The sequence below is a fragment of the Juglans regia genome, chromosome 3 (genome assembly GCF_001411555.2).
Source record: "Juglans regia cultivar Chandler chromosome 3, Walnut 2.0, whole genome shotgun sequence".
Taxonomy (NCBI): Eukaryota; Viridiplantae; Streptophyta; class Magnoliopsida; order Fagales; family Juglandaceae; genus Juglans; species Juglans regia.
The window spans coordinates 12,277,171-12,289,268 of NC_049903.1; the positions used below are offsets into that span (position 1 = coordinate 12,277,171).

Here is a 12,098-nt window from a genome sequence, read left to right on the forward strand (position 1 = left end):
CTCTAAGCTGGGTTATATAACGAGTGCTTATATAACATAATTTAATTTAGAAGATAAATTTTAAAATTTAAATTTTACTAATCAAATCTCACCATATAGATGGTTTGCTTTAAACACCAGCTTAAAAATAGAATAACTCAAAACTTAAAAAAACTCACAATTAAGTATATTCATATAATCCTTTGCGATAGTATAAAATCCAAAGACTACAACAGAGCTGATAATTCGCCTCTCCTAACAGGTTAACTGTAATGCACCGCAGATGTAGGGGAGATGGTACCTGCATTTCCAAAAGTTTTCAATGAGTATATCGATTGTTAATTTTAGCCTATTATCCACAATCAATTTTATACTTAATGTTGAAAGAAAATGAACTCCAATTAAAAAAAACGTATTTTTAAATCTTATCCTCCTTTTTTCACAAAAGATTCTCAAGAGACGTGAAACACAACCCATGCCAAGCGCACAAAAAATGTGCAACATGCATTTGACAAATCAACTTCCCGGTTAGGAAAGAAAAAGAAAAATAACCTTTATGACACATAAGAAAGTCGCCTAAATCTTAGAAGTGCTTACATGGTTCATGTGATTAACAAGAAAAAATGTGCTAGGCACCAAACAGAACTAACTCAATAGTATCAGATCACTGAAAGCAGCTACCAAAAGCCTGCAACATGCAATTGACAAATTAATTTCTCAGGTTAGGAAAGATAAAGAAAATAAAGTGAGATTGGAACAAACAAACGGTGAGAAACCATGCAGGTTCTTCACGATCTCCATTTGCTACTAAACCATTAAAACTTTTATTTCCATTTAAGTCCTAATGGCTTTAGAAATTGATAACTTTAAACTTTGCAGGGCTTCACGTTACGACCACTGGGAAGGTAATGGCATTGGCCATTTTTCTTGGATCCTGAACATAATAATCATAAAAATTCTAAATATTAGAGATTTACAATGCAAAGCAATCTCTATATACGTTTATCCTTCCAACCTTCCAGTTTGGTTTTAAATAAACTTCACAAAATGTAGAAATTATTGCCCCTTCCTTTCCTCACATCATTTTCTGTACTCTAACCACTATTCTATTAAAAGCCAGAACTAACATAATTTTCTCTTCATAAAAAGAGAATTTGGTTTTGTAAAACAAAGATCTAATGCTTTTATAGAAAAAGCAAATTGTATTAACATTATGAAGTGTGTGATATGATAGAAGACAGAAAAAGGCTTTCCATACTTTGCCTAACTGCAACTAAAACATTGGCTTCTTTCATCATAAAACCAAAGACTCTGACATTGACAATCCCTCACAGAAAGATTGTTGTTTTTCTTTTTTTGCTAAACGAAACATTGTTGTTCTACACCCTGTTAAATAAAGGAATATCAACAACTAGAACTGTAGGCGTCAAGAGAGGTTTTAAGAAGCAAGCAAGAACGTGTAAGACGATGTCTGCATATACAGTCAAACTAAAAAACTAAAAGCATTTTACTTATAATTACTTGTGAAGATTTTTTTATTTTTTATTTTTTGTTTATACTTTAAAAAAAAAAAGACTTTTTTTTTTGTTAATAGTTACTTGTGAGGAAGATAAGCTTTTATATCTATCTATAGAACAATAACTGCAACTGCACCTTTTACGATAAGGCCTCATAATTAAGCACATGAGCCCTGACAATGAAGGTTAGAGAAATACATGCATTCCTAAATGGTGGTTCAAAAGCATGATTGCTTATAAAGAGTACCTTAGAGATCTGGATTCTTCATTCCGCTCTGTCCCAAGAAACCAAATTCTTTAGGTGGCCATATCTACAGACAAAGTGAGCAGAGATCTAAAAAAAGAAAACCCTTGCAACCATAGAATTGGAATGGTAAAATCTAAGAAAAGATAGCTCTTCCGCACAATATTATGTCTTTTTGGCAGCCTCAACTTACAACACGAAAGTCCCAGAGGTCATCACATGGGCCTCAGCTTCTAAAATCTAGCAAGAGATAGTTTCAGTCACTCAACTAAGATGATATCCTAATTGCATCGATAGCCATCATGCTTTCAGGATCTCTAATATAGGTTATAACCAGTGGCTTTTGTCATTTGCTGTCAACCTTATGCAATCATCCTCTTAGGTTACACCTTTATAAAACAAGGCTTTGATAATTTTTCTTGTTTTCATTATGTGAAGAAGTCAAGACTTCACTTCTGCCCTACAATTGTTAAATCACAAATAAGATGATTTAGAAAAGCTGATCGGTACTTAAACGTGAGAATTACACCATAATTTACTTTGCACTTCATATAGATATCGTATTGAAGAGCGCATGTTACATAACTACCTTGAATAGGCGATATAGCACTTCCTTTCAGTTGATGCCACCTCATCCTATAAGACTTATATCAAGCTTGAAGTCTGTTCATGAACTTCTAAATATACAGGGAATTTATAACCTTTGCATAGTTCTCCTGTAATGCCTCATCCATCTCAATTGGCTACCCTTATTTTATAGAACATACGAACTAATACCTTGGATTTAGAATGAGGGTGGTGAATGAAACCCCGCGTTGCCTGAAAGGCAGAAGTTTGACAAAAGTGTTGATTTTTGTTTCATTCTAGCGGGAATGATCGGGTGGTGAAAGAAACCCCACGTTGTTTGAGAGGGCAAAAGCTCTTACCAAAGTTTTGATTTACGTTCCGTTCTGGGGAATGGCCGGAATTTTCTGTGCTGGATCAGTAACTGGTGCAGTTTAAATAGATGTTCCATTCCGGGTCAAATTCCATTACATTCCGGCCGAATTCCGGTGTTTCGGCTGGAATATGTGTTTCAGTCCAGAATTAATGTGTATGGCAATTTGGTAAATTTTTTGAAATAGTAGGGACGAACTTGTAAGTTTCTTATTTCTTTTTCTCCTTTTCCCTGTGAGCCTGCGATGAAGGCAAATCAATTTCACTTTCCCCCAATTTCCTAATCCCTAATTTCTCTCCTACCCTACGCCAGAAACCTTCCGGCCACAACAACTCATTGACTCAGTCCACTCTGTCACAGCTCCTCTTGCTCCACTGTAGGTCATCATCGATCTCCATTCTGCCGATTCCTCTCTCTCTCTCTCTCTCTCTCTTTCGTTTTTTGCAAGCATACAATGTCTATTTTCATTTACAAAGCTAATTTCTAACTTTAAGGCGTTCTTCCTTCTCATTCAACCCCCTTACATTCCATGAAATGATTTTTCCATTGCCCTTCCCTTCAATCTTCCAGGGTTTGAGCTTTTCTCTCTTGCTCCATCATTTACTACCTAGTCAAGTCTTTTTTAGTTCTCTAGCTCTCTTCTTAGCTGATGTGAGCTCCCCAGGTGAGGCAGAACGGGTCTATCCAGCCTTTATGGCTGCAAGGAGAGCTATGACTTGGTCCTCGAAGCCGTCACATAAGATTCCCATGCAGTGTTGAACCTCCTTTGCTTTGTGTAAGACCCAATATGAAATTTGGATGCTACTGTTTTTGCTTGTATGTAGGGAAAACAGTGGAGTTGGTTCCCAACATACATCTTCACTTACCAAGGGGCTCACTTGTACCACACCCACTCTGTCCGAGACAAGGCCCAACACTTGGAAATACTCCCCTCAAGTCCATCCAAGTCAAACACAACCATCACAGCCTTTGTAATTTCCATTACCACTGTGTCATACTCTTCATGACTGACTCTCCTCTGTTTGATCAATTCCTGGGCACAAAAGACCTCCCATTTCCAACGATGACATATTGGAGTGGTACAAAGGTGTTCCCATCAGTTTGGAGAGTCCAACCGACAATTCTGTGTTTAAAACAAGCCAGGTGTCCATTGTGGTTTTCATTGGCATCGCCGTCGCCCCCACATCAGCTGGGATACTGGCCATTGGCTCACCTTCCTTCATCAGTCGGTTCTATGATGTCCTTGTCCGGTATTATCATTGGTTCCGATGAGTTTTCAACATCGGATTTGCGTTTTACGGCCATAACATTTGTCATCAGTGTTATCACCGTCAAAGCATCCATAGGGGTGCCAGCCACTTGCTCACGGTGTTCTGGCGATGATTATTGTGCATTCCCCTCCCAGAGAGTTATCAACACTGAAGACTTTCCAGAGGACGACCCGGTTTCGAGCTGTGTGAACCCAAGTTTGACCCGCCAACTTCAGATTGGTATATGGACTTTTTGTTTCCCTTTCTCGGCCCATGAATAACGGGGCCCATTTGAATTCATTTTTACTCCCAAGCCCAGTTTTGAGTCCAAAGAGCCAGAACCATTAAATTGCCCTGTTTGCTTTTGGGCCACGGCCATTCCATGGCCCAGTTTGTCGTCCACTCTCCTTATAAGCCTATTCACTGCCTCTCTCACTTCCAGCAGTTGCTTTTTCAAAGAGTTAAGGCCCTTGGACACACTCCTGCACAGCCGGCAGTTGCGATTTTCATGTTTGCCTTGGAGCTTTGAACCACGTCCGATTCAAAATATGTCCTTTTTGGGTGTTGTGTACTCTTTCCAACAGATACAACCCCACCCTCCATATTTCCATTTTTGCCCCTATTTCGACGTTGCACCCATGTCAAATCTTCCAGCACCGACTTGTTTGATCTTCCTGCAACCATGCTCTCCCCTACTATTGGAAGCTTTTCTTTATCATCTTCTCTTATTAGTAGTGCTCTTCCTTCTTTTTCTCCCTCTCCTCTGTTTGGCACACCTAAAATACTATTTTCTTGGGCTCTGTCACATAGCTCCCTAAGCTCCAAGGCCATATTCCTCCATACCTTCCCTTCCACTTCTTCATGGATCATAAGGATGGCTCGTTTTCCAACCCCCATTGTATTCTATTACTACCAAATACCTCCCATATTCATTAGAGCTACGTTATGCTATAAAGGCTCTACTGCCATCATGAGAGGTTCTTATAAACTCCTTCTCATCAAACCGGGAGCACTCCTCTAATGTCTTTACTACCCATTTCACAGTGAAAGTACCCCAATACAAGCTCCTCCATCACCTTTTTGCCTCTCTCTACAATGCACACCCATCGACCACTTACACCGATAGTTCAAAAAATTTTGCTTCTAAGAGGATCAACTTTGATTGTCTCATCCTTAAAAGATGACACCCCTTAATGCTAAGAAAATTACTAACACCAGCAAGAATCATTGAGAAAGGACAGTCGTACGGAGAGAAAACTCAAACTTGGAAAACTCAATTTTAACATTTTTACTTATGTGCGACTTTTATTTTGGCAGAAACATAAAAAAGGGAAGAGATTTTTTGGATCCAATCAACCTTGAAAATATCAACTTGATGGAGGAATGGGTGGGTGAAGAATCAGAACTTATTGATGGCGAAGACTTGGCTTGGGCAAATCTTGAGGAGCCATTAGGCTCAATAAATTTTGGAAGATGATGATAATGTTGGTCTTGATGTTGATGATGATGGTGGTGATTGTGACAAACATATTTTGATTAATGTTTTGAATTTTGATCCTTATTGTTTTTTAGATGAGGATGAGTGATTATATTTTTTAACAGTTAGATTTGAAACTTATAAGTATTATTGAGTTTTTCACTTTCAGATATGCATGTTTTTAAAACTTGTATTGAGAAGTATTATTGAGTTTTTTAGGTATGTATATTTTTTAGACTTGGATTGATGTTATTTTGGAACAAAATTTTTCTATATATATATATATATATAATTTTTTATATATATAATTTATCCACATAACGACTATCTCGAAACGTACCGTTATCGAAATATTCTGTTTCAGTACCTCAACCGAAACTATCACCGGAACGGAATTCAAAATTTTGGTTCTTACAGCTTATAATAGTATCAGCCAACTTGAAACAACCCGATCCTAAGATTAGGATATAAGATAGGTTTTATGTATTTTTCATAACTATAAATATTCTATTATTATTATTATCAAATTTTACGTCCCACTAGAATTTTAGTTTGAATTTAAATCTTAGTTCTTCCTATCTCCACCGAACCCCATCTCTTGATTTTTTATGATCCTAACCTCATCCTCATCCTTATCCCCTAATTTGGTAAATCCAAATCGGAACCAACTCTAAAATCCTATCAGCAAACGTTCCTTTTCCCATCGTCTATAAATCCCACGAAAACCCTTTGCTTTAAACACACGAAAATACGAAGAAACTCACATGCCCATAAGCCTTTTACTCTGTCCAGCAGCCACCGCCGCAGACCACCCTTTCCCCAGCCACCCAGAGCTGCCGCACGTCAGCTCCTCCTCTCAAGCCCATTTTCAGCTTCACCGTCGTTGGTCTCCACTGATCTATCGCATCAATTTCCTCTCACGGTGAGTTGGTTTCTCCCTGTCGCGTGATACCTTTCTTCTTCAATGAAACTTTTCATTTCTGCGTTAACAGATTTCCAGATTTGCTTTTCATTAAAGCTTTGCATGTTTGTTTTTCATTGAATTTACAAAACTGCCCTTTAAACATTCCAAGATAGCTTTCAGTAGAAATCTCTAGAAGCCTTGATTAGGTGCAATTCCAATTCAGCCCTTAAAGTTTTAAACACATGTTTTAAGTTCACATAAAGTTTTGTGAAGTGGGCTTGAGTTGTGTTATTACGTGGGCTCTACCTTTATGATAATTTTATCCTAAAGTTTAGTAGTTTTATGGGCTGCACTCTGATGTTGGACTTAATATTTTAAAGATGGATTTTTACTTAAATAAATATATTAGTCCTAGACTTATTTTATAAGAAAGTGTTTAAAGAATTGAAAATATATTTTAAAGTATACTATTGAGCCTAATATTTTAGTTAATATTTCCTTTGTCGATTTAGTAGGATTTTAATAAAATTATTATGTTATTGTTTTAATAGAAAAATAAAGAAATATGTTAAGAATAATTAAATGATATTAATATTTATTAGATTTCTTATAAGATTTAATAATTATGTTAAGCAATGAAACTTTTTAAGAATGGAGGTTTTTATGACTTATTTAAAATAGACCATGTACTCTACTAAATTATAATATGTATTAGTATTTAAGTAATTTTAAAATATCAGGATTTATCGATTATGGTGTTAAACAAGAGATTTACTTGACTATCTTTTAGATTGTGAATTTAATTAAGTAGGATATTAGTACATTTTGTTCCCAAACAGATTTAGTTATGGTTAATATTGCGTATAGGTGACGAGTTACAAAGTGATATTCAAGAAGTGCAGCGAGATAAGTAATTTGATCATAAATTAGGATCATCATAGTTTAGCTTATAAATAAGTATTATTCAAGCCAGTTCATTTCCAGCCAATTATTTATGCACCACTCACATCATATGCAAACATGTCATCCAGCATAACATACGATTTTTTCATTCCGCATCATGTTTAAATTCAGAAATTATGATTATGTAAGTAATATGTCATGCATCTCATATGTATAAGACACGTAAGCCATATTAGATTCAAGTGCAAAATAAGATCAGATCAGTTAATAAGATGACCATTCAGATGCATGGTACTAATGCAGTTCAGTTTCAGGGTGGATGTGCAAGCCACGAACTCAATCGTGGTCCACCATAGTATGTCAGAATACTATCAGCGGCTCCCCTTGCTGCAGCGGGACGTGGGGTCAGTGCACAACCTCACACACAGGGTTAAGTGTGTTGGCCAGTCAGATCAATCAGTTAAATCAGTCAGATCAATCATTTAATTCAGATAAATCAAGCCATGCATAGTATGAACAATCATGATTTTAAGCTCTCAGCATGAAAACTTTTATGAAAACCTTATGTTTATTATGTTTACGTTGTGATGGATTTCTTGCTGAGTCTTAAACTCATTTTAGTTTGTTTTCATTTTTTAACCACCCAGATGAGGATGATGAATACGAGCAGACAAGCCAGGATTTGAGAGAGTCGTTGATTTAGTTTCAGACCTTCTAGAATAAGACATATTTTTATGACATAAATTTTATTCAGTTTATTCATTTAAGATTTTGGAAGACAATTTATTAGACAGTTTTTCTACAAAATAAATTCTATTTTCATTTATGAAATATGAGATCTCTTGTCGGGTTTATTTTATGAAAAAAACGTGACACTCCTAGCCTACAGGAATGGGGTGTTACACAACTCCAAACAAAAGTGTGGGACTTGAGTAGTACAACCTACAAAAAAGAGAAGACCTAACGAGAACTTTTTTTTTTTTATGTCAGGGAACCTCTCCAAGGCAAGGCCCTTCAGACCCACCCCTGCTGAGTAAACCTCAGTCCTGTGCACCGCACCCTCGGAAGTTTCCCTACACATAACTGGTTAAATCGATAGCTTTTCACTAGGGGCATGGCTCCAAAGAATTGTTTGCACTCATGAGGTGTTGAACCTTGGACCTTGAAGGGAGTGATACCCCAAGACCAAGGCGTTCACAACTTGGGCCAACCCCTTGGGTGATATCCTAATGAGAAAATCAAGGCTTTAATAAGGGAGAATACGATACTCAAGATTTAGTAGGGGAGGATGGTAAATGAGATCTGACATTTGGAATGGAGAAGTTCTTGTGACTTATAACAATGCATTATCTGTGTTCAATTCTTTTAAGGAAATACGTCTGCTTCCACGGCCTATGATTCGAGCTTTTTATGACTGGAAGCCACCTCCCACAGATTGGTTAAAAGTCAATGTTGATGGTGCTGTTTTTGGGGATATTCACAAAGCTGGTGTGGGTTTGGTGCTTCGAAATGATAAGGGTGAAGTTCTTTGGGCAGCTACCAAGATTGACGAGGAAGGGATTAATGTGGAAGCTATTGAACTACTAGCTATACTTCGAGCCTTACAACTGTGTGTGGGTATGGGAATTAACAAGTTAGTAGTGGAGTTAGATTGTTTGATGGCAGTGCAAGTGTTGAATGCAGAACTTGAAGTTGCAGCTATGCTGGAGGCTCTGGTACTTGAAATTAGGAAGCTTCAGGCTTTATATACCGAATGCCAAATACAACATGTTTATAGAGAAGGAAATGGGGTAGCCCACAAGCTTGCCCATTATGCATGGACTGTTGAGAGTATCACAATGTGGTTTGATTGTTTTCCAGACTTTCTTTCTCAAGTCATTTGGCTTGATAAATGTCTATAAACTCTATTCTTTTAATGAAATGTTTGTTCCCTATCAAAAAAAAAAAAAATTGTAATATTGACTAATCCTTTTGGTGTATAAGACTAGATGTGGTCTTCCACAAAAGACAATTCTTATGCTATACAAACAGATACATACATGCATTCCTACTTACATACAAAAAAAACATGCATGCATGCGTTGATAGAGATATATATACAAGGATATGCATGCACATGCAAACATTATCCTTTCATTCCCTTTAACTAGTAATCAGCAATAATAAACAAATTAAATGCACTCTCTAATTACAAACATCCTGCTTAAGCACCGCATGCAATCCGATGTAACAAAAAAGAGTCTTCAATGTGCATTAGTTGGCCATTAGTTTTTAATACTACATTCATGCTTGAGCTTCTACTTAAGAAATGTTTCCTATATTTTGAATTTAAGCCAACCTATCCTGAAGCCCTACAATGTACATCTTCAGACTGCCAATTCAATATGTATTCTAATTTTGTCAACTAGAACTGAATCTTCCATGATTTATTCCTTGTAAATTCATTGAAAACCAAGGCAGAGGATTATACCCAAACTCAGAACCAAATTGGCACAGAACCAAATTGGTAAGTTACTTGAGCTACGCTATTCAATATGTCACTGAATGAAAAGGGGAATGAAAGTCCATGACTCTTCCTGTACAAAGAAAATAAATAAGACCATGCTGACCATCTGTTATTTTGTTTCATTTTTGTGGCTGGAGTGAATTATACTAATTAAAGCTTCAATTCAACACAAAAGGGTCTACAGTAAGAAAATACACCTTGCAAAATGCTTTGCCTTCAAGTAGGCTATAAGGAACAGGCCCAACTTGTCTTGAATCTCTTGAGGCGTAGATGTTGTCTCCTTCAATCCAAACGTGTCCCTTTGGAACCTATAGAGAGATAGGAAGATGAGCAACACTATCATAACAAAGCACAACCTATTAGCTCAACAAGAATATACGCCCCTTATGAGCAAATAATAATAATAGCAATAAATTAGGAATAAAAATCACAATCTCTTTACCGGTGAAGTAAAAGTCAGAAAAATACATAAAATAGAAAAGAAAAAAGTGGAAACCTCCCAAACCATTAAGGCAACAAAAAAGAAACCATTTGTTTTTATAGGCAATCAAGAGTTTTATTCATAAGAAGAAGGAGGGATAGCCCAAGTACAAAGGAAGTATACAAGGGATGAGAAGTACCCAACTAGGGTATACACGAGAAATACCAGCCTTAAAACCCCATTCACCGAATGATTATCCCAGACAAAACAGGACATATCCAATCTTCAAAATCACTAGCGGAAGAGATCAAACCCATCAAACAGAAAACCATACCTGGCAAAACAAAACCCAAGAAAATAAATGGAAAAAGAAAAAGGTACATTGATCATACCACGACAGTGTCGCACCTAGAACTGTTCTTGGGGTCGACAACGTACGTGACAGAATCACCCTCCATTCCCAGCAAGCGCTTAACTATCAACTTCCGAGGATCTTCAGGGGACCGTACGAGGACGACATCTCCAGGTCGCACCTTGTCGAAACGGGTGGAGAGCCGCTCGGCAAGGAACAGATCACCGGTAAGATTGAAGGTCGGGAGCATGCTGGGACCGTAGGCCTGCAGGCACAAGATCATCCATCATTTCAATACTTCTGGTCCGTTTTGGTTGCCACAAAGAGGGAACAGGTTGTTTTTACTTACAAGGGCGGCAGTACAGAGGTAAGTGTTGGTAACGTGAAGGCCGCAGAGGAAGTTCGCCACCGCCATGGTTCGATGCCATGCTTCTCTTACTATACTCCTATGGTGCCACAGCTTCCTCAACACCATCTCTCTCTCCCTCTCTCTCTCTCTCTGGAAAAAAGCTTTGTAATTAGGTTGTGACCGAAACTTGCGGTAGCTATTGGACTAATGGGCATTCGTTTCTTTAAATTTATATCTAAAATTTGATGAATTACGTATTAAAACTTCTATAAAATTAATCTTTGAATTATTTAAAATAATAATATAATATTATTTTTTTAAAATAATATTTTTAATTTATTTTTTTATATTTATATGTTAATTAATAATTTAATTTAATACTTAAATTATTATTTTTCAATTTAAATATATTGTGACTTAAAATTAATAAATAATAATTTAAATAAATAAAATAATTATTATAGAGTATGAACAGTTAATCTTTAAATTTAGAGATAAACTTCAATATATTGTAGTTCTAAATTAGAGATTTTAGTATATGTTAAATTTAATACAGTGATTTTAAATATAAATTTATCAAATTTTAAAGATGACACTCATTCAATGAGTCTAATGTCAATGCTTTAAGGTAACAACTACATCATGCTTAAAAGGCCCCGATTGGGCTTTAGCAGGAGATCTTTGTGGGCTCAGTCTTGTTGAAACCAGGGAACCAAAAACGCAAGAGATTTTCCCCTCATGTTTCAAAAGGGTGAAAAAGCCGTAAGAGCAGCCAACAAAACCATAAACCGAAGCTGTGCATTTTGTTCCCACCGACGTGAAGCAAAGCTGTGAACTTTCAACCTCACGTAAAGGACCACATCTACTTTGCATTTGGAAAATTTTTTGTATTTGCATTTTCAAAATTTTTGTGCATTTTTGTATCTACTTTGCATTTGCATTTCTAAATTTTTGTACATTTATCTGTTTGTGTTTGTATTTGAATTGAAGACATCTATCTGTGGTTAACGAAATTTCTATCACTACAACGGAATAGCAGTGAAATCACAAATCGATTTCACATAAAATGATCTCAGTTCAATCTAAATACAAGAGTTCACAAATGGGCAAATAAATTACCTCACAAATAAAGATCTACGGAAATCAAGTGATTCAAATACTACCTCAACAAGTATGAAAATAAAATTCAAAATGGAGCTTTGTACCCAGATTACTCCAGACTAAAGAAGTCTTCGTCGGGTGAGCTAGCCTTGAGTGAT

At 36.5% G+C, this 12,098-nt stretch overlaps 1 protein-coding gene across 7 annotated transcripts; it reads right to left on the bottom strand.

The window, feature by feature from the left end:
- Positions 1–154: 154 nt before the first annotated feature.
- On the bottom strand, positions 155–11,038 carry LOC108990577 (mitochondrial inner membrane protease subunit 1-like). 7 transcript variants are annotated; one of them, XR_004801068.1, is made up of 6 exons: positions 10,840–11,038; positions 10,531–10,755; positions 9,915–10,025; positions 1,744–1,807; positions 577–667; positions 155–280 (listed from the first exon to the last, which is right to left on the bottom strand). XR_004801068.1 is itself a non-coding variant. In XM_035688062.1 (5 exons), exons 1-4 carry the CDS (start codon positions 10,963–10,965, stop codon positions 1,745–1,747), a joined length of 525 nt encoding a protein of 174 aa, XP_035543955.1. In that variant the 5' UTR covers positions 10,966–11,027; the 3' UTR covers positions 181–280; position 1,744. The 7 variants fall into 7 exon arrangements, 3 of the variants coding, with proteins under 3 accessions (XP_035543954.1, XP_035543955.1, XP_035543956.1); XR_004801069.1 differs by lacking the exon at positions 155–280 and adding an exon at positions 756–913 and having other exon boundaries at positions 10,840–11,027; XR_004801070.1 differs by lacking the exon at positions 1,744–1,807 and having other exon boundaries at positions 165–280; positions 10,840–11,027.
- Positions 11,039–12,098: the final 1,060 nt, after the last annotated feature.

Bases quoted from the DNA above. Each gene is read 5' to 3' on its own strand.
- LOC108990577 (XM_035688061.1), bottom strand. From the start codon at position 10,965: ATGGTGTTGAGGAAGCTGTGGCACCATAGGAGTATAGTAAGAGAAGCA. The intron at 10,756-10,839 runs GTAAGTAAAAAC...TTGTGCCTGCAG, and splicing joins ACCTCTGTACTGCCGCCCTT to GCCTACGGTCCCAGCATGCT. The intron at 281-9,914 runs GTGTATTTTCTT...TTGGAAATGCAG, and splicing joins AAGGCAAAGCATTTTGCAAG to GTACCATCTCCCCTACATCT.